Source organism: Coregonus lavaretus (genome assembly GCF_964263955.1).
Source record: "Coregonus lavaretus genome assembly, chromosome: 9".
Lineage (NCBI taxonomy): Eukaryota > Metazoa > Chordata > Actinopteri > Salmoniformes > Salmonidae > Coregonus > Coregonus lavaretus.
Window position 1 is genome coordinate 33,079,194 of NC_139996.1, and position 24,922 is coordinate 33,104,115.

At 42.3% G+C, this 24,922-nt stretch overlaps 1 protein-coding gene across 3 annotated transcripts in view; it reads left to right on the forward strand.

The window, feature by feature from the left end:
- The window catches only part of LOC311135421 (rho family-interacting cell polarization regulator 1-like), a 136,610-nt gene that overhangs the window by 77,834 nt on the left and 33,854 nt on the right, over positions 1–24,922 (forward strand). For all 3 annotated transcript variants that reach the window (XM_084169364.1, XM_084169363.1, XM_084169365.1), the window contains exons 2-9: positions 6,116–6,239; positions 12,647–12,796; positions 12,895–12,973; positions 13,083–13,106; positions 13,315–13,368; positions 23,873–24,022; positions 24,243–24,306; positions 24,458–24,501. In XM_084169364.1, the coding sequence (XP_084025490.1) occupies positions 6,142–6,239; positions 12,647–12,796; positions 12,895–12,973; positions 13,083–13,106; positions 13,315–13,368; positions 23,873–24,022; positions 24,243–24,306; positions 24,458–24,501 (663 nt within the window). In that variant the 5' untranslated portion in view covers positions 6,116–6,141. The remainder of the gene's footprint in view (positions 1–6,115; positions 6,240–12,646; positions 12,797–12,894; positions 12,974–13,082; positions 13,107–13,314; positions 13,369–23,872; positions 24,023–24,242; positions 24,307–24,457; positions 24,502–24,922) is intronic.

The following is a 24,922-nucleotide window of genomic DNA, read 5'->3' on the forward strand; positions in this document are numbered from 1 at the left end:
TGGGTGTCTCTGGGTTTGTTTGTGTGTCTGAGCTGTTTGCAGTAGCACAGTTGACTGATTATAACAGGCTTCTAATTGACTAAACAGGGAAATAATCTTATCAGGGATCAGTGAATGATGAAATATCAGTGTGTGATTTAAATATTTACTTTAAATATTCATTTTTCACCAGGCAGACTTTAGCTTTTGTAACTTTACCTTCACAGGCACTTAACCCAACATTGTACGTGTGAAAATCACTGAATTGAGGGAAATAATCATCAGCAAAGGACCTTGTGAAGATGCTGGAGGAAACAGGTACAAAAGTATCTATATCCACAGTAAAACGAGTCCTATATCGACATAACCTGAAAGGCCGCTCAGCAAGGAAGAAGCCACTGTCCAAAACCGCCATAAAAAGCCAGACTACGGTTTGCAACTGCACATGGGGACAAAGATTGTACTTTATGGAGAAATGTCCTCTGGTCTGATGAAACAAAAATAGAACTGTTTGGCCATAATGACCATCGTTATGTTTGGAGGAAAAAGGGGGTTGCTTGCAAGCCGAAGAACACTGTGGGGGTGCTTTGCTGCAGGAGGGACTGGTGCACTTCACAAAATAGATGGCATCATGAGGAAGGAAAATTATGTGGATATATTGAAGCAACATCTCAAGACATCAGTCAGGAAGTTAAAGCTTGGTCGCAAATGGGTCTTCCAAATGGACAATGACCCCAAGCATACTTCCAAAGTTGTGGCAAAATGGCTTAAGGACAACAAAGTCAAGGTATTGGAGTGGCCATCACAAAGCCCTGACCTCAATCCTATAGAAAATGTGTGGGCAGAACTGAAAAAGCGTGTGCGAGCAAGGAGGCCTACAAACCTGACTCAGTTACACCAGCTCTGTCAGGAGGAATGGGCCAAAATTCACCCAACTTATTGTGGGAAGCTTGTGGAAGGCTACCTGAAACGTTTGACCCAAGTTAAACAATTTAAAGGCAATGCTACCAAATACTAATTGAGTATATGTAAACGTCTGACCCACTGGGAATGTGATGAAATAAATAAAAGCTGAAATAAATCATTCTCTCTACTATTATTCTGACATTTCACATTCTTAAAATAAAGTGGTGATCCTAACTGACCTATGACAGTGAATTTTTACTAGGATTAAATGTCAGGAATTGTGAAAAATTGAGTTTAAATGTATTTGGCTAAGATGTATGTTAACTTCCGACCTCAACTGTATGAGATGTACTGTAGCCCTGTTCTGTTCTGAGCTGTAGGGCCTCTCCCTCCTCTCTCTCTATAGGTATTTTTATTTTTTATTTCACCTTTATTTAACCAGGTAAGCCAGTTGAGAACAAGTTCTCATTTACAACTGCGACCTGGCCAAGATAAAGCAAAGCAGTGCGATAAAAACAACAACACAGAGTTACATATGGGGTAAAACAAAACATAAAGTCAAAAATACAACAGAAAATATATATACAGTGTGTTCAAATGTAGCAAGTTATGGAGGTAAGGCAATAAATAGGCCATAGTGCAAAATAATTACAATTAGTATTAACACTGGAATGATAGATGTGCAAGAGATGATGTGCAAATAGAGATACTGGGGTGCAAATGAGCAAAATAAATAACAATATGGGGATGAGGTAGTTGGGTGGGCTAATTTCAGATGGGCTGTGTACAGGTGCAGTGATCGGTAAGGTGCTCTGACAACTTATGCTTAAAGTTAGTGAGGGAGATAAGAGTCTCCAGCTTCAGAGATTTTTGCAATTCCTTCCAGTCATTGGCAGCAGAGAACTGGAAGGAATGGCGGCCAAAGGAGGTGTTGGCTTTGGGGATGACCAGTGAGATATACCTGCTGGAGCGCATACTACGGGTGGGTGTTGCTATGGTGACCAATGAGCTAAGAGAAGGCGGGGATTTGCCTAGTAGTGATTTATAGATGGCCTGGAGCCAGTGGGTTTGGCGACGAATATGTAGTGAGGACCAGCCAACAAGAGCGTACAGGTCACAGTGGTGGGTAGTATATGGGGCTTTGGTGACAAAATGGATGGCACTGTGATAGACTACATCCAATTTGCTGAGTAGAGTGTTGGAGGCTATTTTGTAAATGACATCGCCGAAGTCAAGGATCGGTAGGATAGTCAGTTTTACGAGGGCATGTTTGGCAGCATGAGTGAAGGAGGCTTTGTTGCGAAATAGGAAGCCGATTTCTAGATTTAACTTTGGATTGGAGATGCTTAATGTGAGTCTGGAAGGAGAGTTTACAGTCTAACCAGACACCTAGGTATTTGTAGTTGTCCACATACTCTAGGTCAGACCCGTCGAGAGTAGTGATTCTAGTCAGGTGGGCGGGTGCCAGCAGCGTTCGATTGAAGAGCATGCATTTAGTTTTGCTAGTGTTTAAGAGCAGTTGGAGGCTATGGAAGGAGTGTTGTATTGAATTGAAGCTCGTTTGGAGGTTTGTTAACACAGTGTCCAATGAAGGGCCAGATGTATACAAAATGGTGTCGTCTGCGTAGAGGTGGATCTGAGAGTCACCAGCAGCAAGAGCGACATCATTGATATACACGGAGAAAAGAGTCGGCCCAAGAATTGAACCCTGTGGCACCCCCATAGAGACTGCCATAGGTCCAGACAACAGACCCTCCAATTTGACATATTTAACTCTATCTGAGAAGTAGTTGGTGAACCAGGCGAGGCAGTCATTTGAGAAACCAAGGCTATTTAGTCTGCCAATAAGAATGCGGTGGTTGACAGAGTCGAAAGCCTTGGCCAGGTCGATGAAGACGGCTGCACAGTACTGTCTATTATCGATTGCGGTTATAATATCGTTTAGGACCTTGAGCGTGGCTGAGGTGCACCCATGACCAGCTTGGAAACCGGATTGCATAGCGGAGAAGGTACGTTGGGATTCGAAATGGTCGGTGATCTGTTTGTTAACTTGGCTTTCAAAAACTTTCGAAAGGCAGGGCAGGATGGATATAGGTCTGTAACAGTTTGGATCTAGAGTGTCACCCCCTTTGAAAAGGGGGCATGGGCAAGTTGCAGTGGAGGGTGCAGAGCTGGTGGCCGGGGTAGTGGTAGCCAGGTGGAAAGCATGGCCAGCCATAGCAAAATGCTTGTTGAAATTCTCGATTATTGTAGATTTATCGGTGGTGATAGTGTTTCCTAGCCTCAGTGCAGTGGGCAGCTGGGAGGAGGTGCTCTTATTCTCCATGGACTTTACAGTGTCCCAAAACTTTTTGGAGTTAGTGCTACAGGATGCAAATTTCTGTTTGAAAAAGCTAGCCTTTGCTTTCCTAACTGCTTGTGTATATTGGTTCCTAACTTCCCTGAAAAGTTGCATATCGCGGGGGCTATTCGATGCTAAAGCAGTACGCCACAGGATGTTTTTGTGCTGGTCAAGGGCAGTCAAGTCTGAGGAGAACCAGGGGCTATATCTGTTCTTAGTTCAGAATTTTTTGAATGGGGCATGCTTATTTAAGTTTGAGAGGAAAGCACTTTTAAAGAACAACCAGGCATCCTCTACTGACGGAATGAGATTGATATCCATCCAGGATACCTGGGCCAGGTCAATTAGGAAGGCCTGCTCGCTAAAGTGTTTTAGGGAGCGTTTGACAGTGATGAGGGGTGGTCGTTTGACCGCGGACCCTTACGGATGCAGGCAATAAGGCAGTGATTGCTGAGATCCTGGTTGAAGAAAGCGGAGGTGTATTTAGAGGGTAAGTTAGTCAGGATGATATCTATGAAGGTGCCCATGTTTACGGATTTAGGGTTGTACCTGGTAGGGTCCTTGATAATTTGTGTGAGATTGAGGGCATCTAGTTTGGATTGTAGGATGGCCGGGGTGTTAAGCATATCCCAGTTTAGGTCACCAAGCAGTACGAACTCTGAGGATAGATTTGGGGCAATCAATTCACATATGGTGTCCAGGGCACAGCTGGGGGCTGAGGGGGGTCTGTAGCAAGTGGCAACAGTGAGAGACTTATTTCTGGAAAGGTGGATTTTTAGAAGTAGGAGCTCAAACTGTTTGGGTACAGACCTGGATAGTATGATAGAGCTCTGCAGGCTATCTCTACAGTAGATTGCAACTCCACCCCCTTTGGCAGTTCTATCTAGACGGAAAATGTTGTAGTTGGGGATGGACATTTCTGAATTTTTGGTGGCCTTCCTAAGCCAGGATTCAGACACTGCTAGAACATCAGGGTTGGCGGAGTGTGCTAACGCAGTGAATAACTCAAACTTAGGAAGGAGGCTTCTGATGTTAACGTGCAGAAAACCAAGGCTTTTACGGTTACAGAAGTCAACAAATGATAACTCCTGGGGAGTAGGAGTGATACTGGGGGCTGCAGGGCCTGGGTTAGCCTCTACATCACCAGAGGAACAGAGGAGGACTAGAATAAGGATACGGCTAAAGGCTTTAAGAACTGGTCTTCTCACGTTCACAGCCCCTCCTCCTTGGCTGGGTTTTGCTGAGTGAGATGGACGTAGATTAAATGCTACTGTAGGGAATGAGTGTTGGGCTATAGGGACTCATTTGGATGTAGTGAATTGTATTGAACATAGATTGCCAGCTCAGTTCTGTGTTTTATGGCGGGAGGCATTTGTAGCTGTGACTGCTGTTTCCTGACTACCACTCCTGCCAGTTCAAAATAAACTTTGGCTTCCTTCCTAAGGCCCGACTGCATCTCTGTATCTAAGGAACTCATATCAGTGCTGCTGACCAAACAAGACAACACTGATCAAACTAACAGGGCTTGACAAAACCACACTGCTCAGTAGAACTGTGGCTACCATTGACAATAACAACTAAATGTTCTTAAAATGTCTATTTCATTTGTGTGTAATAGGACTGAGCCTGTGTCTGTCTGTGTATTGAAGCTAATATCTTTGCGCTTGAGGTCTGCCCATAGTTGCCATACCTGAGGCTTCCTAACCTCACAGGGCCTGTGTCTCTCTGTGTGGGGCTCTTGTCCTGGCTGAGTCCCCAGTGATTGGAGTGTGTTTAATCTAGTCTCAATCACTCCCCTTTCTTCTCCTATCAAAAAGGTCCTTGTTTGGGGCCCTGTGTGATGGTGATGTCACTAATGCTGCGACAAAATCCCCAGTGTCAGGGCCTGGTACGACACTGCTGATTTACTCACAATTAACTCGGAGAGACAGAGTTTATCTAGATGGGGTAATTGTCTCTCTATTTCTCTTTCTCTCACCCCGCACTACTATCTTCCTTGATACAAGTGCAACATGGTTGTAACTTTGTGCTGTGCCCAGGCAGCTCTAGAGGAAGAGCGTTGGTGGTAGAGAACAGAGATAGTGGGCTGGCAGCAGTAATGTGTTTGCAGTGTGTATTGTCTCTGTTATCCCTGGATCTTCACTGGCCTTTTGTTTCCAGTGTGGAAACAGTGACACACAGTACCCTCCCTGCTTGACCTTGCACCACAGGAAGAGGGAGGGAATATGGAGGCACACAGAGGGGGCAGGAGTAGAGGGAGGGTTTGGGAGGGCAGGCTGAATGCTGAATGCATTATGGCGGATGCATTATGACACATTTTGAAAGTTAGATAACCGAATGAATGTTGACATGTCAGAACATTTGAATCTGTAGATTTGCTACACAATAAAACTAACTGATCTATCAGAGAATTAGACAACTTGCTGGAACTTAAAAAAAAAAAAACATCTCGCCAAGGCACTAGATTAAATGTTTTCTTACATAATCTCTCCAAGAGCTCTCAGGGGTGGATTTACAGTATAATAAGATGCTTTGATGTGAAGAACTGGTATTTGTCCCAGGAGTGTGGAGCCCCTGCAGCTTATTTGGGAACACAGTTCAGTTTCTTTCGGGGGAAAATGTCCAGTTTGATTCATAAGGATCAGGTGCACTGACCCAAGAGTGCGTAGACCTAACAAGATTTCAGGAAATTTGTGTTTGAGAAAAAACATAGCATAATAGAGTTGAAAGAACAATGCCTATGGAAACCGGGTTCAATGAAAAGAAATTCTGCTCTGCTCATTTTGATGTTGTTTTCCTGCAGTGCCTGAGGACTGAAAATCCAAACTGGCCCCATTTTGTCTGTTATTGTGCAACTTCTAAAGTCTTCTCCGTCTTTTGTCTCTGCAGGGAGTCCCTCCAGAGCTGTGTCCACCATGTCCCTCTCATTGCGCACGTCGCGCAGAGTCATCTCCAGATCCATCACTAGGAGCCAGTCCTTTGCTGGGGTCAACTCCTACGATAAGCCCTACAGGTGAGGACACTCCCTTTGATAAGGTCTAGTGTACATTACTGTTACAGTGCATTTGGAAAGTATTCAGAACCCTTGACTTTTTCCACATTTTGTTATGTTACAGCCTTATTCTAAAATTGATTAGTTTTTTTTCCCTCATCAATCTACAAACCAAACCCAATAATGACAAAGCAAAAAACATAATTACATTTACATAAATATTCAGACCCTTTACTCAGTACTTTGTTGAAGCACCTTTGGCAGCGATTACAGCCTCGAGTCTTCTTTGGTATGACGCTACAAGCTTGGCACACCTGTATTTGGGGTGTTTCTCCCATTCTTCTCTGCAGATCCTCTCAAGCTCTGTCAGGTTGGATGGGGGGTGTCGCTGCACAGCTATTTTCAGGTCTCTTCAGAGATGTTCGATCGGGTTCATGTCCAGGCTCTGACTGAGCCACTCAAGGACATTCAGAGACTTGTCCCGAAGCCATTTCTGCGTTGTCTTGGCTGTGAGCTTAGGGTCGTTGTCAAGTTGGAAGGTGGACCTACGCCCCAGTCTGAGGTCCTGAGCGCTCTGGAGCAGGTTTTCATTAAGGATCTCTCTGTACTTTGCTCCATTCATCTTTCCCTCGATCCTGACTAGTCTCCCAGTCCCTGCTGCTGAAAAACATCCCCACAGCATGATGCTGCCACCACCATGCTTCACCGTAGGGATGGTGCCAGGTTTCCTCCAGACGTGACGCTTGGCCTTCAGGCCAAAGAGTTCAATATTGGTTTCATCAGACCAGAGAATCTTGTTTCTCATGGTCTGAGAGTCCTTTAGGTGCCTTTTGGCAAACTCCAAGTGGGCTGTCATGTGCCTTTTTACTGAGGAGTGGCTTCCGTCTGGCCACTCTACCATAAAGGCCTGATTGGTGGAGTGCTGCAGAGATGGTTGTCCTTCTGGAAGGTTCTCCCATCTCCACAGAGCAACTCTGTCAGAGTGACCATCGGGTTCTTGGTCACCTCCCTGACCAAGGCCCTTCTCACCCGATTGCTCAGTTTGGCCGGGCGGCCAGCTCTAGGAAGAGTCTTAGTGGTTCCAAACTTCTTCCATTTAAGAATGATGGAGGCCACTGTGTTCTTGGGTACCTTCAATGCTGCAGACATTTTTTGGTACCCTTCCCCAGATCTGTGCCTTGACACAATCCTGTCTCGGAGCTCTACAGACAATTATTTCGATCTCACGGCTTGGTTTCTGCTCTGACATGCACTGTCAACTGTGGGACCTTATATAGACAGGTGTGTGCCTTTCCAAATCATGTCCAATCAATTGAATTTACCACAGGTGGACTCCAATCAAGTTGTAGAAACATCTCAAGGATGATCAATGGAAACAGGATGCACCTGTGCTCAATTTCGAGTCTCATAGCAAAGGGTCTGAATACTTGTGTAAATAAGGTATTCCGTTTTTTTATATATACATTTGCACACAAAAAATAAAACCTGTTTTCGCTTTGTCATTATGGGGTATTGTTATTAAATTAATGTAATCAATTTTAGAATAAGTCTGTAACGTAACAAAATGTGGAAAAATGGAAGTGGTCTGAATATGAATTCACTGTATATACACTGAGTATACAAAACACCTGCATTGAGAACACCTGCTCTTTCCATGACATAGACTGACAAGGAGAATCCAGGTGAAAGCAATGATCCCTTATTGATGTCACTTGTTAAATACACTTAAATCAGTGTATATGAAGGGGAGGAGACAGGTTAAAGAAGGATTTTTAAGCCTGGAGACATGGATTGTGTATGTGTGCCATTCAGAGGGTGACTGTGTAAGACAAAATATTTAAGTGCCTTTGAATAGGGTATGGTAGTAGGTGCCAGGCGCACCGGTTTGTGTCAAGAACTGCAATGCTGCTGGGTTTTTCCACACTCAACAGTTTCCCGTGTGTTTCAAGAATGGTCCACCACCCAAAGGACATCCAGCCAGCTTGACACAACTGTGGGAAGCATTGGAGTCAAAATGGGCCAGCATCCCTGTGGAACGCTTTCGAGACCTTGTAGAGTCCATGCCCCAACGAATTGAGGCTGTTCTGAGGGCAAAAGGGAGGGGCTGTAACTGAATATTAGGAAGGTGTTCTTAATGTTTGGTAGACCTTACTGGTGGTACACTTCTGCCTTGAGTATCTACACATTTAACAATGCGGCTATAGGCTGCTGTTCTCGACATGGGACAATCTGTGTCACACGCCTGTATTTGACACACACACACACACACACACACACACACACACACACAGACACACACACACACACACACACACACACACAGACTGGGTGTCTACTGTGGAGCCCCACCTGACAGGATATCCTGTAAAGCCCAAACTTCCTCTCCTTTCATGACGAGGGAAAAATATTTATTGCTTATTATGATTTTCCTGCCTTCAAAGCTGACAGGACTTTGGGAGTTTATTAGGCAATATGGGTGATTCCACGCCAGTGGGAATTCTGGCAATTCTCACATAGGAAATTCATTGGGAGGAAGGATGTTTGGAGTCCCATAGGGCGGCGCACAATTGGCCCAGCGTCGTCCGGGTTTGGCCGGTGTAGGTCGTCATTGTAAATACAAATTTGTTCTTAACTGACTTGCCTAGTTAAATAAAGGTTAAATAAAAATATAGAAAAATAAAAAGTGTTCTCTCAAATATGGAGTATATCTAGATTCTGAAATACAAATGTTCACATTAATTCATTCAATATTAAGAAATATTAATATTAACTACCCTTTTCAATTTTGCTTATTTATTTTTTACATTGTTTGTAATAATATAATCTTCAAACACGTCACATTTCCAGAGTGGGCTCTCTGGTACGTTTAATACTATTAACCATTTTATACATAGAAATTGACATTATAGATCATGAACCAATCACAACATTCCTTTAGAATTGCACGTTCAGCAAGTCACAAGCAGAAGGAGATACCTTTTGAATCCATTTTCCCATTCAGTGTGTTGGTGGTGCTCATAGAAGTGATCATACCTTCAGAATTAGTGGAGAGCCCACTCAGGAAATGTGTCTTAAACAATGTCTTAAAGTGAACTAAATCTAAAAGGGTAGATTTGAGATATTAAAGACATACTCCAGAACATTGGCGACTACTAAATATTTTTTAAACCTCCTGTTTGGGATGTGTCAATGTGTAGTTCATACATGCATGATCTATGAGCAGAATTACTGTCATACCTCAATTAGCAACGAAGTCCCTAGTTTGAAAGCGACTGCTTTTCTGGAAGCTGTGCTGCGCCATTTTCCCCCACGTGGGCCAGCCCCCTAGAAATTTGAGTTCAACAATGAGCTTCAGCCCCTCGCCATTTGAGTGATCACTAGCAAGAGGCACATCATGCACGCAGAGCAAGAGATGGCCCAATGACATGGTGCACATATCGGCACATACTGTGGGGTCAAAAATTATTGACACCCTTGATAAAGATTAGCAATAATGACTATACAATAAATAATTCAAATACTGAGCTATATTGTATGCAAAAAAAATTGGGGGGATTTTATACTAATACAATTGCTCAGAGAAAGATTGTTTAACAAGTAATTGTTTTTCTCAAAAAGGTTGGGGTTAAAATGATTGACACACCTAAAGACTCTTCTAAATAAAGTAGTCCAAAGGTTTAGTATTTGGTCCCATATTCCTAGCACGCAACGACTACATCAAGCTTGTGATTCTACAAATTTGTTGGATGCATTTGTAGTTTGTTTTGGTTGTGTTTCAGATTTTTGTGCCCAATAGAAATGAATGATAAATAATGTATTGTGTCATTTTGGAGTCACCTTTATTGTAAATAAGAATATAATGTTTCTAAACACATGTGGATGCTACCATGATTACGGATAATGATGAGTGAGAAAGTTAGAGGGTCAAAGATCATACCCCCAAGACATGATAACCGCTCACCATTACCAATAACATGGGAGGTCAGCATGTCTTGGGGCAGTTTGGGGGTATGATCTTTGACCCTCTGCAACTTTCTCACTCATCAATTTACATAAGTATTCACACCCTTGAGTCAATACTTTGTAGAAGCACCTTTGGCACCGATTTCAGCTGTGAGTCTTTCTGGGTAAGTCTCTAAGAGCTTTGCACACCTGAATTGTGCAACATTTGCCCATTTATTATTACAACAATTATTCAAGCTCAAATTGGTTGTTGATCATTGCTAGACAACCATTTTCAGGTCTTGCCATAGATATTCAAGTAGATTTAAGTCAAAACTGTAACTCTACCACTCCGGAACATTCACTGTCTTCTTGGTAAGGAACTCCAGTGTAGATTTGGCCTTGTGTTTTAGGTTATTGTCCTGCTGAAAGGTGACTTCATCTCCCAGTGTCTGGTAGAAAACAGACAAAACCAGGTTTTCCTCTAGGATTCTGCCTGTGCTTAGCTCTATTCCGTTTCTTTTTTATCCTGTAAAACTCCCCAGTCCTTAACAATTACAAGTATACCTATAACATGATGCAGCCACCACTATGCTTGAAATTATGGAGAGTGGTACTCAGCAATGTGTTGTATTGGATTTGTCCCCAACATAACACTTTGTATTCAGGACAGAAAGTTAATTGCTTTGCCACATTTTTTGCAGTATTACTTTAGTGCCTTGTTGCAAACAGGATGCACGTTTTGGAATATTTTTTCTGTACAGTCTTCCTTTTCGCTCTATCAATTAAGTTAGTATTGTGGAGTAACTCACAGCCATTAAACTCTAACTGTTTTAAAGTCACCATTGGCCTCATGATGAAATCCCTGAGCAGTTTCCTTCGTCTCTGGCAATTGAGTTAGAAAGGACGCCTGTATCTTTGTAGTGACTGGGTGTATTGATACACCATTCTAAGTGTAATTAATAACTTCACCATGCTTAAAGGAATATTCAATGTCTGCTTAAAATTTTTACCCATCTACCAATAGGTGCCCTTCTTTGTGAGGCATTGGAAAACCTCCTTGGTCTTTGTGGTTGAATCTACCAATAGGTGTTAAACACTTATTGCACAGAGTGAGTCCATGCAACTTATTATGCGACTTGTTAAGTACATTCTTACTCCTGAACTTATTTAGGCTTGCCATAACAAAGGGGTTGAATACTTATTGACTCAAGACATTTCATTTTTCTTATTTTAAAACTATTCCACTTTGACATTATGGGGTATTCTGTGTAGGCCAGTGACAAAAATAATCTCAATTTAATCAATTTTAAATTCAGGCTGTAACACAACAAAATGTTGAAAAAGTCAAGGGCTGTGAATACTTTCTGAAGTCACTGTAGCTCAGTATTTGAATTATTTATTTTATAGAGTCATTATTGCTCATCTTTATCAAGGGTGTTAATCATTTCGGACTCCACTGTATGTGATGTAGTGTGCAATTTTCGGGACCATTTTGGCTAGTGAGCGCTGCTTTCAGAACTAGTGTCTAAAAAGTATACAAATGTACCGGAGAATGTCTTTAATATTAATATGTTTAATGTTGAGTAAATGAATGTGATTTTTTTTTTTTTTTTTGAATCAAGACATATACTCCCTTATTTTCTTTCTTCCCTGTCGTCAGGTAGAATGGAGGAAAATCAAGGGCACTAGTTATTTATTAATGAAGGTTCATCTACTAGCAACCAGGTCAGAATATGAAAGGAAGGACAGAGCGAGGAGAATGGAGTGTGTATGCTTGAGTAACAGGCGCATGAGTGTGTGTGTTTGTGCTAGAGTCAGAGACCCTCAGGAGATGGAGGAAGAGGAAATGTAGCTGTCTCTAAAAGTTTGATTATCTGTATTTTTTCAGCTAAATTCTTTCTGCTGTCTACAGTTATAAGGAATGCATTAACATTAAGCAGTAGTTATGATTCACGTCTTTGTTATTAGTTTTATGTCTGGATGAGGGAGTGAAAGGTGTGTTGAGTCTTACCAGACAATATCTTGCTTGAGTTTTTTCAAAGCTGAAGAGAATATGAGCAGCCTAGACAGACTCATCATGCATTTCTCTTCCGTAGCCCATTGACTGGCCTGTCGTCTGTGAAAGAGGAGCCTTGACTCACATTGATTACCTGTTGGATTTGATAAAGGAAAATTGATTATTTTATTCATCAACTCAGAATGTTATTATCACCCCTGACTATGCAAATCTATGCTTTACACACGTTGCAATAAAATATGCTTTGGAAGGGTGTGTTGGAGATGGGATAGTCCATCAGTGTCCTTGCCAGTGGGGAGGCATCAACATGTCTTTGGCCTGTTCTGTATGAATGAGACTCATCTCCATATCATGTTTAAAGCATTTTAAAATAATATTGATTCCATCAACTCACCAACAGTCAGTGATTGCAGTGCTACATTTTCAGCCTTGCCATTAGTAAAAAGCATTGTGTGTTGTGTTTTAGGAACCTATCAGTGTTCAGCACCCCGGTGGTCACCAGGAAGCCCTCCAGAGTCAGCAGGATGTTCACCCTCTCTGCTAAATCACCACCGCCCAAGGTGCCCCAGCCTGAGAGGCTAGACGAGGTCTACGAGGCTCTGAAGAGAGGCCTGCAGTGAGCACAAACACACAGAAAGCACTTTTGCATAATACGTTACTGTCGTGCATGCCTGCTCAGACAGACAGGAAATTGACATGCCATGTATGTCTCAGGTCTTACCTACAGGTGCACCAGATGGAGCTGGACAGCCTGAGCCAACAGATGAGGGAGTCCAAGAGGAACTCTCGTCTGGTAGGTACCACCATGTCTTGAATCTGCCTTAAAATGGGCATACGCTCACTTGATCTTGTAAAGGTTTTACTGGACAGTATAATCATGTGATCTTCTTGTTCCTCTTCAGGGGTTTCTCTATGAGCTGGATAAGGTGAGTTTGACCCCGGTCTTTTATTATTCACCCACTCCATTGCACAGTAGCACACAGTAAGCATATGAGCTTTCACCAAACGTTTAGGTCTTATAAAACTATCAGACAGCAATCCATTGGTCCCAAATTACATTCTATCCATTATTTTACTTTGAGAATTAAGTTTAGCATAATTTTGAAAGAGTCCTCCTTGTGTTTCTTCCAACAGCAAGTAAAAGTGATTGAGAGGTTCATGCGACGGCTTGAGTTCCATCTAAGCAAGGTGAGTCCTTTGTGTGTGTGTGTGTGTGTGTGTGTGTGTGTGAATAGGAAACAATAGTGTGATTGGTAACTTATATAAGCACACAGTTTATTTATCTTGGTTGTGTCAGATAGGAATAGATGTGAAAAGGTGTGTAAGCTACATAATGTATGTGAAATTAAACAAGTAACTTTAGGTTTTCATTTTATTACAACTGACCACTCATAGAGTATGTCCGTAGCCACCCACACACTACAGCAGGCCTAGCAGACAGACAGGGTCTCTAACAGTGATTATGTGTGTGAGTACCTGGCAGGTCTCAGACCAGGGGTAAGGTCCAGCAGCTCTTGGCTTAGTCACTGTGCTTATGAGTGAGTGACCATTGTGCTACTTTCTAACTTTCAAAACGAGCCCTGTGTTTGCGTTGGTGCGACTGAGCCTCATCACACAGCATGGCTGGGCGTGGTTAAGTGACAGGGGTGGCCTCAGGCTAATCTCACATTCCTGGTTTGTTTTCTGAGCGTTTTAACCCTCTCCTGAGAGAGCAAGACACTTGTGAGGCTGCTAACCCGACACAGCTGCAGCAGCACAGGAACACCTCCTCCTACCTGTTTGATTAGTTTGTGTTTTACAAGCGGGGAGTGCCTTGGGGAACCTCTGACCTCCTAGCAGTCAAATGTCATGGCCCATCACCTGGATAAGGAGAGCAGAGGGTTTATTTTGAATTTGAAAGTAAACTTAACCACTTGTTGACCTGCCCTTCCTCTTCCTGGTGACTGAGTTAGGCTGATTGCCCCTCCAGAAGGAAACGCCATTGATTGGTTTTTATTCTGAAGGTTCCTTGAGCTGTCTGTCTCAGGGCTGGTTGGGTTTGGTCAAGGGCAGCTATGCAATCCCCTAGAGATAAGTAGTGGTGCGTGGGTAAGAGCAACCTCTGTCCGATGAAGTCCATAGCATATTGCATGTAATAAACCGTTACATGACCTACAGCATGGTCAAGGAAGTTAATGTTTCTGACCTTTTCGGACCACTAAACAGCTATTGATTTTAGAACATTTTTTACATTTTAGTCATTTAGCAGACGCTCTTATCCAGAGCAACTTACAGGAGCAATTAGGGTTAAGTGCCTTGCTCAAGGGCACATCAACAGATTTTTCACCTAGTCGGCTCGGGGGTTAGAACCAGCGACCTTTCGGTTACTGGCACAACGCTCTTAACCACTAAGCTACCTGCCGCCCCACAGAGTTACTTTAAGTTGCAAAGAAAACAGGAGCTGCCTCCACTATTCCAGCACCATTTCAACTTCAACATTTAAAAATCATCAAATCACCTAAGCTTAGTCTAGTACAGTGACAACTAAAATATACCAAAAACGATTTAGTCCAATCAACATAAACGAAATATAATGTGGCTGTCCATGGTTCTGATTTACATTAACATTTACATTTACGTCATTTAGCAGACGCTCTTATCCACAGCGACTTACAAATTGGTGCATTCACCCTATAGCCAGTGGGATAACCACTGTGTGGTGTGTGCGTGCAAGTAGATAAAACATGTTGACCACCCTACTTGTAGAGAAATGCCAATGCCGTCCTCATCTCTTTCATGTTGATTAAACGTTCTATGACTCTGTCATACAGTACACGCTTTTATTTTTTGTTTTCATAGGTTACCTGGCTAAATTGCTTGCTCGCTAGCCTAACTTCCTTTCATGGGCAACGTTGGCTAGTTAACATTAGCCTTCTAGATCTAGCTACATATTGAACTTCCATCCTCTCAGGCCAGGGGCACAATGTATGAATTAATGGTTGGATCAGAATCGCTGTTATAATCATTGGCCAGTACGGAGAATTAAGTAAAACCACATCCCTATCTCCATCCATGGCTAATTTAGGAAAGGGGCAATTTTAGCTAGCTAGCCTGCCACCGGAGGACAACAACACAACGAGATGCAACAATTCAAGTTGTTTCTGTCAATGACGTATGCTCTCGATGCAATTTGATAGGAGTGACTCCAAACTGGCTTCCCTTGACACTTTATTTTGGTGCATTTAGTTGAGCTCACTCAGTTTAGCTCAACGCTGATTGGCTATTATTTTATACTTTTTTATCAAGGGAGGCCAAATGCTTGCTGGTTTCCCTTGCATTCAATTTTGATATAAAATCTAAATCCCAAAATTCTGGTGTATAGAGCCAAATTAAACGTTTTAGCTTCACTGTCCAAATAAATACGTAGAGAAGTGTATGTAAAGTTCCAGTAATCCTTCAGGCTGCTCTGCAATGCAGAGGATTTGGTTTCTCCCCCCTCTGCACTCTGCTCAGTCTCCCAGTCAGCTCCACAGGGGAGCACTTCTGCTTTAATCATCACATCTCAATGGAGAAGCATTTAGGGAATGGCCAAACCAGCCCTGCTGGGTGTCTGCAGACATATCTTGTTAAATATGGGAATTTTCCACTAGTCGTTTCACCTACAGTGCATTCGGAAAGTGTTCAGACCCCTTGACTTTCTCCACATTTTGTAACGTTACAGCCTTATTCTAAAATTGATTAAAAATATATATATCGTCAATCTACACACAATACTGACTCTGGTTTCTCCTCATTACGCACAAGCCTTTCGCCTTTTACTAAAGACTTCCAGGGAGAGGAACACTTGAACATATTTTTGGTTAGGCGGCAGGTAGCCAAGCGGTTAGAGGCAAGCCAGTTTGAATCCCAGGTCTGCCAGAAAAAAATTGTCAGGAAGTAATAATAAATAATACGCCATTTAGCAGACGCTTTTATCCAAAGCGACTTACAGTCATGTGTGCATACATTTCTACGTATGGGTGGTCCCGGGGATCGAACCCACTACCCTGGCGTTACAAGCGCCATGCTCTACCAATTGAGCTACAGAGGAAGTGAGCTGTCAACTGGATTGTTGTTGTTGTCAAATCCTAGATGCCATTGCCTGCTGTTGTGCCCTTAAGCAAGGCATTTAACCCCCCACAACAACAGCTCCCCGGGCGCCCAGTGTTGCAGCCTCCCGCACCTCTCCAAAACCTGTATGTGTGTGTATGTATGTGTCTTTCAGTGGGGTTGGGTGAAAGGTCGACTTTTGGCACGAAAAACTCAGCCTCTTTCAAAATGTTCTAACAGAAATGGGGTGTGCCTTTGGTGGTTCATTGTGTCATTCTGGGCATGCGCGCTGTGACCGACGTAGCTAGTTCGTTAGCTAAGCTAGCCACTGTAGCTAGCCAGTAACTTCTCCAGTATGTGATGACGTCATTTCACAGGATTCGTTTTTGGACGGAAGCTGTAGAGATCGGTAAGAAATGGCACCTCAGTAGCCAAATAACTTATTCATCAAATGTTTTGTTTTTACGCATCAAATGACCTGGTATGATGGTGCATTGATCAGTTAAACAGTTGAATGCCGTTATTTTTGCCCAAATTCGACTTTTAAAAGTGGAAGTCAAATATCAGTTGGACCTTGTGTGCAATTGACCAATAAAGTTATCTTAATCTAAATCTTCTGCGTAACCTCTACCAGTGGCGTCAGTTCAGCTAAACCTACGGTATGGCAAAGTGGGGCGGGTTTGGAAGTTGAAACTAATTTACTGCATTTCTACACAATTTGTTAACTCTAAAATGCTATTTGGAGAATAGCAAAAACAAACAAAAATGTCACCTGACATTAATTATGTCCGCAAGATTAGGTTTAAAGGGCTGTGAAATGGTATGTACAATGTCAACCACTGCGTAACCTCATAATAAATTGACTAATTTACTTGTGGAACGGCGCATACAGTGCAACGAGAAATAGATGCTTAATACACGCTATTAAGTCACAACAATGTTGACATCAATGTGAAAGTAACCAGTGCATAAAACAGCTGGTCGTGAGGCTTACAAGGCAGAGTTCAAATGTCGACATCAAATTCAAAGCAATCGGTGTACTGCCTAAACAGCTGACCGGCAAAGTCAACTGTCTGGCACTGTCTCTGCTTTCTTAAAGTGAGAGAAATGCCAGCTAAACAATACACTAAACAGCCGTCTACTTTTTTGTAGCCTACTTTTACATTTTTGGTCTTGAGCTAGGGTATGACGACTGCCCCTGACCTCTACACAGAGCGTAACTTTATTCCAGGTTTATCTCTCTCTCCTACCTCTGATTGGTTATTCAGGCCAGTCAGCAGTGGCATGTAGTCATGGATTCCAAGGCAAACCAGGCTTCCCCAAAAAAATGACCAAGAAAAAAAAAACATAATTAATATTTCGTCTCACTGTGTTTCATACATTTCCTTCAATTCGCAAGAGGCTGAATGTAATCTCACCGGAGACGGCATCCAAGCGAACGAAACCGCGCTCCTCTGTCTCTATGTGTATGCCATCTATGCTGTCTGGTCAAAAAGAGGTATGACATTGTTGCGTCCTGTAGCATTTAATGCAAGGGAAGCCAGCGAGCATTTGGCCTCCCTTGATAATTTTAAAAATAAAATAATAGCCAATCAGCATTGAGCTAAACTGAGTGCGCTCAGCTGTGAATGGACCTGGCGCACCAAAGAAAAGTGTAAAGGGAAGCCAGTTGTGATTGGTGTGAAGCCAAATCCTATCACGTTAGAAGCCAAAAGTCATTGACAGAAAACTTGAATTGTTGCATCTTGTTGTGTCGTCCTCCGGTGGCTGGCTAGCTAGCTGAATTTGTCCCTTTCCTAAATTAGCCATGGATCGAGATAGGGATTAGACTAAGCATAGGTGATTAGATTATGTTGAAATGGTGCTGGAATAGTGGCGGCAGCAGTGCCTGTTTTCATTGCGACTTGCGTTAACTCGCCGTGGTTCTAAATCAATAGTTGTTTAGTAGTCTGAAAATGTCGGAAACATTAACTTGCTTGACCATGCTGTAGGTCATGTTTGTTACATGCAATATGTTTTGTGGACTTCACCGGACAGATGTTGCTCTACGGTTTCGTGATGAAACAAAGATATGGTTGAATTTATTCTGCCATTGTCTTCTTATTGTCTCGGCCTTAGGCCTATATATCACGGTTTCAAGCCTCGATTTGGTCTTATTTTTTTGTGTGTTTTTTTTGCATTGGATAAAGGTAGAGACTCAGAGCTAGAAAATGGAATATCATACGCTGCAGTTGAAGAACAGTGGGAAAGTAATTCTGCTTTGAAAGTTGATAAACTTGTAACCCCACCTTTGAGAAAATGGCCCTTGAATGTTTTGGTACACCTACTGGAGAGCTCTTCTTTGTCTACACCCATTCAGCATCGTTCACACCCTCTTAAGCCTTAGCCCCACCCATCTCTTTAAGGATTCACATGTGAGGCCATGTGGTAAACACATGCTATATCAAATAAAATCAATGTTTATTTGTCACATGCACAGGATACAGAAGGTGTAAACGGTACAGTGAAGTGGTTACTTGCATAGTAGCAATATCAAAATCAGAAAGTGTCCAGATAAAAATATTGTATAAATATTTTATCATTATTAGATGACGCTTACCTGACACACTTGTCTAAATTGATGGGTCATGTGAAGGAAATGCTATAACCACCCCCCAGCCACATCTAGCTAAGTGGATAGGTCACTATTGTCTAGACATGTACACATGTTCATGAAATACAATAGATTGCCGTAATCACCCCCAGACACACCTGGCTAATTTGATGGGTCATGTAATAATCAGGCCGAAGTGGAGTCTTTTGTTTAGACATCTAGGTAGGTAGCTAGCTAGCTAAACAATGAACCGGCATAATCCCAACTCCTACTACTACCAATACAAACATTGTCATAGCTGTAGTATGAATCTGCAGGTAGCTAAAGCTAACAAACTAGGTTCAATGTTAGCTAGCGAACATTAGGCTATAACTAGCAATGCAAATGTATTTCTGATTCGAATAATATTACTACACAGATCCTACATGTTAGCTAGCGAGCCAGCAAGCTAATGTTTGCTAGCTAACTAACAGTACGCTTTAACTTAAAAACTACTTTCTGACAAAATTTAGAAACGTATATCTGAAAATGTAGCTAGACTGTTACCCGTATACATGGATGAATGCTTCACGGCAGACTGGAACCATCACTCCGGTTCACACTGACCATGGCGTATGCAGAAAGTAGCCCATCACTTTTTCCAACTGATCTGTCGATAGCGCCTGCTAAATTCAGGTTATCAATGTTGTTGAGAAAAGTAGCAAAACTTTTGTAGTTCTCGATGGCTAACGTTATATCTTTCAAAAATGGCGCAGTAGAAATGACTGTCAACACATACTGAACAGCTCACGTTATAGACAGAAGCATGCTACATGGCAGACCAATCCAAACTTATCTCCCGGCAGGTCCAGCCCATCCATTATCTCAGCCAATCATGGCTAGCGGTAAGGTTCCTGCCTTTTTCCGTGGCTAAACCAACTAGGCTTGTAATTTAACAATTTTAGTCATATTTATGGATGGAATACAAGTTTGTTATTAAGGCACATGAAAGTTCACGTTCCAGAAAGCATTTCTGCCATAAAAAACGCATTTTGATAAAAAAATTAATGTTTACATTCAAATGCTGCTCCTGTGAAGTAGTGACGTGCGACATACGCCTAGTTTCCTGAAACGAGTCACATATGAACTAACAGGTTGTAGAGCAAACAATGCAATTATCATAACACATAGATGGAATAGGGCTTTTTTTATTCCCTGGCTTCCCTAGTAATTTTACCCTCACACCACTGCTGCCAGGCAGTTCAGAATAACTTTGTTTCAGTCTACAGAGTTTGGTGTCAAATAGCACCTAGCTGTCTGTTCAAACGACTATCCCACAACTCCGACACCCATGCATACCCCACAAGACATGCCACCAGGGGTCTCTTCACACTCCCCAAGTCCGGAACAGACTCTGGAAAACGCGCAGTACTACACAAAGTCATGACTACATGGAACTCTATTCCACACCAAGTAAATCATGCAAGCAGTAAAATCAGATTTAAAAAAACAGATAAACCTCACCTTAAGGAACAACGCAGACTGTGAAGTGACACACACACACACACACACACACAGGCAAACACACATGCATACACGCACTCTACACATACTTATGTATGGTGGTATTATACATGTTTTATTGTAGATATGTAGTGGGGTAATAATGTTATATGTACTGTTATTTATAATATTTTTTGCCTTAATTTGTTTGGACCCCACGAAGAGAGGCAGCTAATGGGGATACTTAATAAATACAAATTCAAATGTAATATGACATTCCAATTCAGTTCTTGAATTCACTCATGAAGTGGAGAATTTATGTTGAATTCAATTAGAATTTCAATTGAATTAGATTTTTTGGACTTTTGAAATTGTAAAACATGTATTCTTTTGGAATTTAATTTAATTGGAATTCCCAGTTAAATCATTTAAACTTTTATTTCAATATTTCCAGTATAGCTTTCTCAACAGTGACATGATCAGCCTGATGGAATTAAATTGGAATTTGTGGAATTGTTGGGGATAATATTTAATTATTGGAATTTATCTAACATTGGAATTGAATTATCTCTGAATTCAAAGACTGACCTATAATTTGAATGTAATTACATTTACATGGACAGAGAATTGAATTAGAATTTAATTTTGGAACTAACCCCAACCCTGGTAGTCTATCAGGTGGCTTTGTTTTTGGCTGCAGTGAGTGAAGTTTAAAGGAGGCACAAACTGTTACTCACTCCCGAAATCGGTTGTTTTATGGTTTTACAGGCAGGTAGAGTGCTTCATCGTAAACACACATTGAGAGTGAGGGTAGTTTTATGTTACTGAGAGTATAGTCTTCAAACCAACATGTTGAGACAGTGTTCAGAGAGGGTCATCAGGAATGCAGGTATAGAGTGCTGTTGTTTGGAATGGTGGGTAAGTGGACCACGTCAGCTGCACTGCAAGCCTCTGTGATCATCACTAAATGGAGGGAACGTGACAGAAGTATGTAGAATATGGGGCTGCTCTCAATGCTATCAGAATGAAAGGATGGCGATGCACCCTCTCACTCACTCATAAAACATCTCCCAAGGAGTCGGCTCTAGTGAATGGAGCTCTCATGGTGTTAGTGTGTTTACTAATTCATTCATTCAGGCTGGCGTGTTAGCAGCAGCTCAGTGGATCCACACAGTCAGAGTGGGCCTGACATTCTGGGTCACTCACTGTGGTGAATCAGGGTGTCTGAAAGTGGGGAGACAGAGTGGGAGATAGTGGGCATCTTTTAGTGAATGAGGCACCGCGCTTAAAGCGATGTGCACTGATTCAGAAAACCAGGACAAAGTCAAAACACACAGTACCACACTTCTCCTGTGACCTGAAAATAATGTGTGATGTTTTAGACAAGGTGAATGCAAGTTTAATCTGTGAGAGTCTCTACAATGTTATTTGATGGAACATGCAGACAGTGTTTGTTTTTATGTGTGTGTCAGTGGTTGTACTGTATCTGTCTGAGATTGACAGCATTTGTGTCACAGTGAGTGAGTATGAATGTGTGTATTGTAAGTGCTTTAACTGTTTCCTGTCTCCCGTAACGGTTTACAGTTCAACAGCTGCCTCCCCATATCTGCTGACGGATCAATAAAATGTTTATGATATATACAGTACAAATGGGAGAATGAGATGCGTGAGGAAGTCGTAGACAAATAAGGCGGCCAACAACAGGATGCAAAGTTTATATACAGTGCATTCGGAAATAATTCAGACCCCTTGACTTTTTCCACATTTTGTTGCCTTATTCTAAAATGGATTAAAATATTATTTTTACTCATCAATCTATACACAATACCCCACAATGACAAAGAAAAAAACAGAAATATCTTATTTGTATAAGTATTCAGACCCTTTGCTGTGAGACTTGAAATTGAGCTCAGGTGCATCCTGTTTCCATTATCATCCTTGAGATGTTTCTACAACTTGATTGGAGTCCACCTGTGGTAAAGTCAATTGTTTGGACATGATTTGGAAAGGCACACACCTGTCTATATAAGGTCCCACAGTTGACAGTGCATGTTAGAACAAAAACCAAGCCATGAGGTCGAAGGAATTGTCCGTAGAGCTCCGAGACAGGATTGTGTCGAGGTACAGATCTGGGAGTTACAAAAAAATGTCTACAGCATTGAAGGTCCCCAAGAAAACACAGTGGCCTCCATCATTCTTAAATGGAAGAAGTTTGGAACCACCAAGAAGCTACCTAGAGCTGGCCGCCCAAACTGAGCAATCGGGGGAGAAGGGCCTTGGTCAGGGAGGTGACCAAGAACCTGATGGTCACTCTGACAGAGCTCCAGAGTTCCTCTGTGGAGATGGGAGAACCTTCCAGAAGGACAACCATCTCTGCAGCACTCCACCAATCAGGCCTTTATGGTAGAGTGGCCAGACGGAAGCCACTCCTCATTAAAAGGCACATGACAGCCCGCTTGGGGTTTGCCAAAAATCACCTAAAGCACTCTCAGACCATAAGAAACAAGATTCTCTGGTCTGATGAAACGAAGATTGAACTCTTTGGCCTGAATGCCAAGCGTCACGTCTGGAGGAAACCTGGCAACATCCCTATGGTGAAGCATGGTGATGGCAGCATCATGATGTTGGGATGTTTTTCAGCAGCAGGGACTGGGAGACCAGTTAGGATCGAGGGAAAGATGAACGGAGCAAAGTACAGAGAGATCCTTGATGAAAACCTGCTCCAGAGCACTCAGGACCTCAGACTGGGACGAAGGTTCACCTTCCAACAGGACAACGACCCTAAGCACACAGCCAAGACAATGCAGATGTGGCTTCGGGACAACTCACTGAATGTCCTTGAGTGGCCCAGCCAGAGCCCAGACTTGAACTCGATCTAACATCTCTGGAGAGACCTGAAAATAGCTGTGCAGCGACGCTCCCCATCCAACCTGACAGAGCTTGAGAGGATCTTCAGAGAAGAATGGGAGAAACTCCCCAAATACAGGTGTGCCAAGCTTGTAGTGTCATACCCAAGAAGACACGAGGCTGTAATCGCTGCCAAAGGTGCTTCAACAAAGTAAAATACTAAGGGTCTGAATACTTATGTAAATTTGATCTTTAGTTTTTTTGTATTGTGTGTAGATTGATGGGGAAAAAACAATTTAAGCAATTTTAGAATAAGGCTGTAACATAACAAACTTTCCGAATGCACTGTATGTGTTTTGTGAGGCCAGTGGAATATCATCATCTGGAGTTCCACTGCATTGCAGTTGCTTCTTAATTTTACAGACTCTTTTTTCAGAGGTCGTAAAAGTGTCAAGAACCAAGGGAAGGATTATGGCGCAATTACATGCTTTACGGTTCCATGATGATTGAAATAGAATGTCATGACCATAGAACTAAATGGATTGCTATTATTGAAAATAATTAATGAAGAGAGCTTTAGGGTTTATTCTTGAATGGTTGGTGAATAAAATAAATAACAAAACTAGAATATACAGTAATTGTATAACCGCTGTAAGGGACAATTAAAATTAACCATCCATGACTGTGTTTTGTCCTCCTCAGATTGATGAGCTGTATGAGGCCTACTGTATGCAGCGCCGGCTGAGGGATGGGGCCAATAAAATGGTGAAGGCTTACACAGACTCCCAGGGCAGCCGCGAGGCCAGAGAGAGCCTCTCTGAGGCCAACAAGGGCTACAAAGAGTACACAGAGGTGAGGGGGAGCATGGTCAGGGAGGGAAGGAAGGGGGAACAGGGTAAAATGGGCAGGAAGCTATGGATTGAGTCAGTGTCCTGAGATTGATTTCAAAGACTGCAGGGTAACCTAAGAATAGGTGCTCTCCTTATTATATCCCCCTCTGATATTAGTACAACGATTTGAAGTTTTGACTGCCTAATGTTTTGCTTAACTTTCCCTCTTTCACTCTTTGCAGAACATGTGCATGTTGGAGAGCGAGCTGGAAAACCAGCTGGGAGAGTTCCATGTGAAAATGAAGGGTATGTTCATTTTAGTCAACTCCTTCCTCTTCCCTGTCTGTTGTGACTCTGGACCGTGTATTGTAGCTTCCTGTTGGTCTATTTCAATAAAACGGTTGCATTGTTAGTGTTTGTTTGTATGTGGCCTTGAAGCTTTTTGTTTGTGTTGCAGGTCTAGCAGGATTTGCACGGCTCTGTGCTGGAGACACATATGAAGTGAGTTTCTCTCTCTCCCTCTCCTTCTCCCTCTCTCTCTCCACTTTTGCATGGCTGCCCCAGCATCATCATTCCTCTAAGCATTAGTGCTGGTGGAGGGCGGTGGAGGGAGTGGATACTCTACCAGTGGCGGCCGCTGATTGGCTGAATACCAGGGGCGTGAGGACGTTTGGAGTTGTCAGCAAAGCAGCATGACAGAAATATGATGCAAAGTTTTTGAACTACCGGTAGTTTCTTTTAGAAGATATATAAAGCGATCTGTACATTTGAACAACTGCATAAATACAACTATTTCACTTTTTCAAAAACCGAACGACCACTGTTGCATATGCTGCCAATGTTTTGAACAGATTATATTATTTAGAACTAGTGCACCAGGGATAACACAACAAGCATGCAGATGCAATAAGTGTAAAAACAT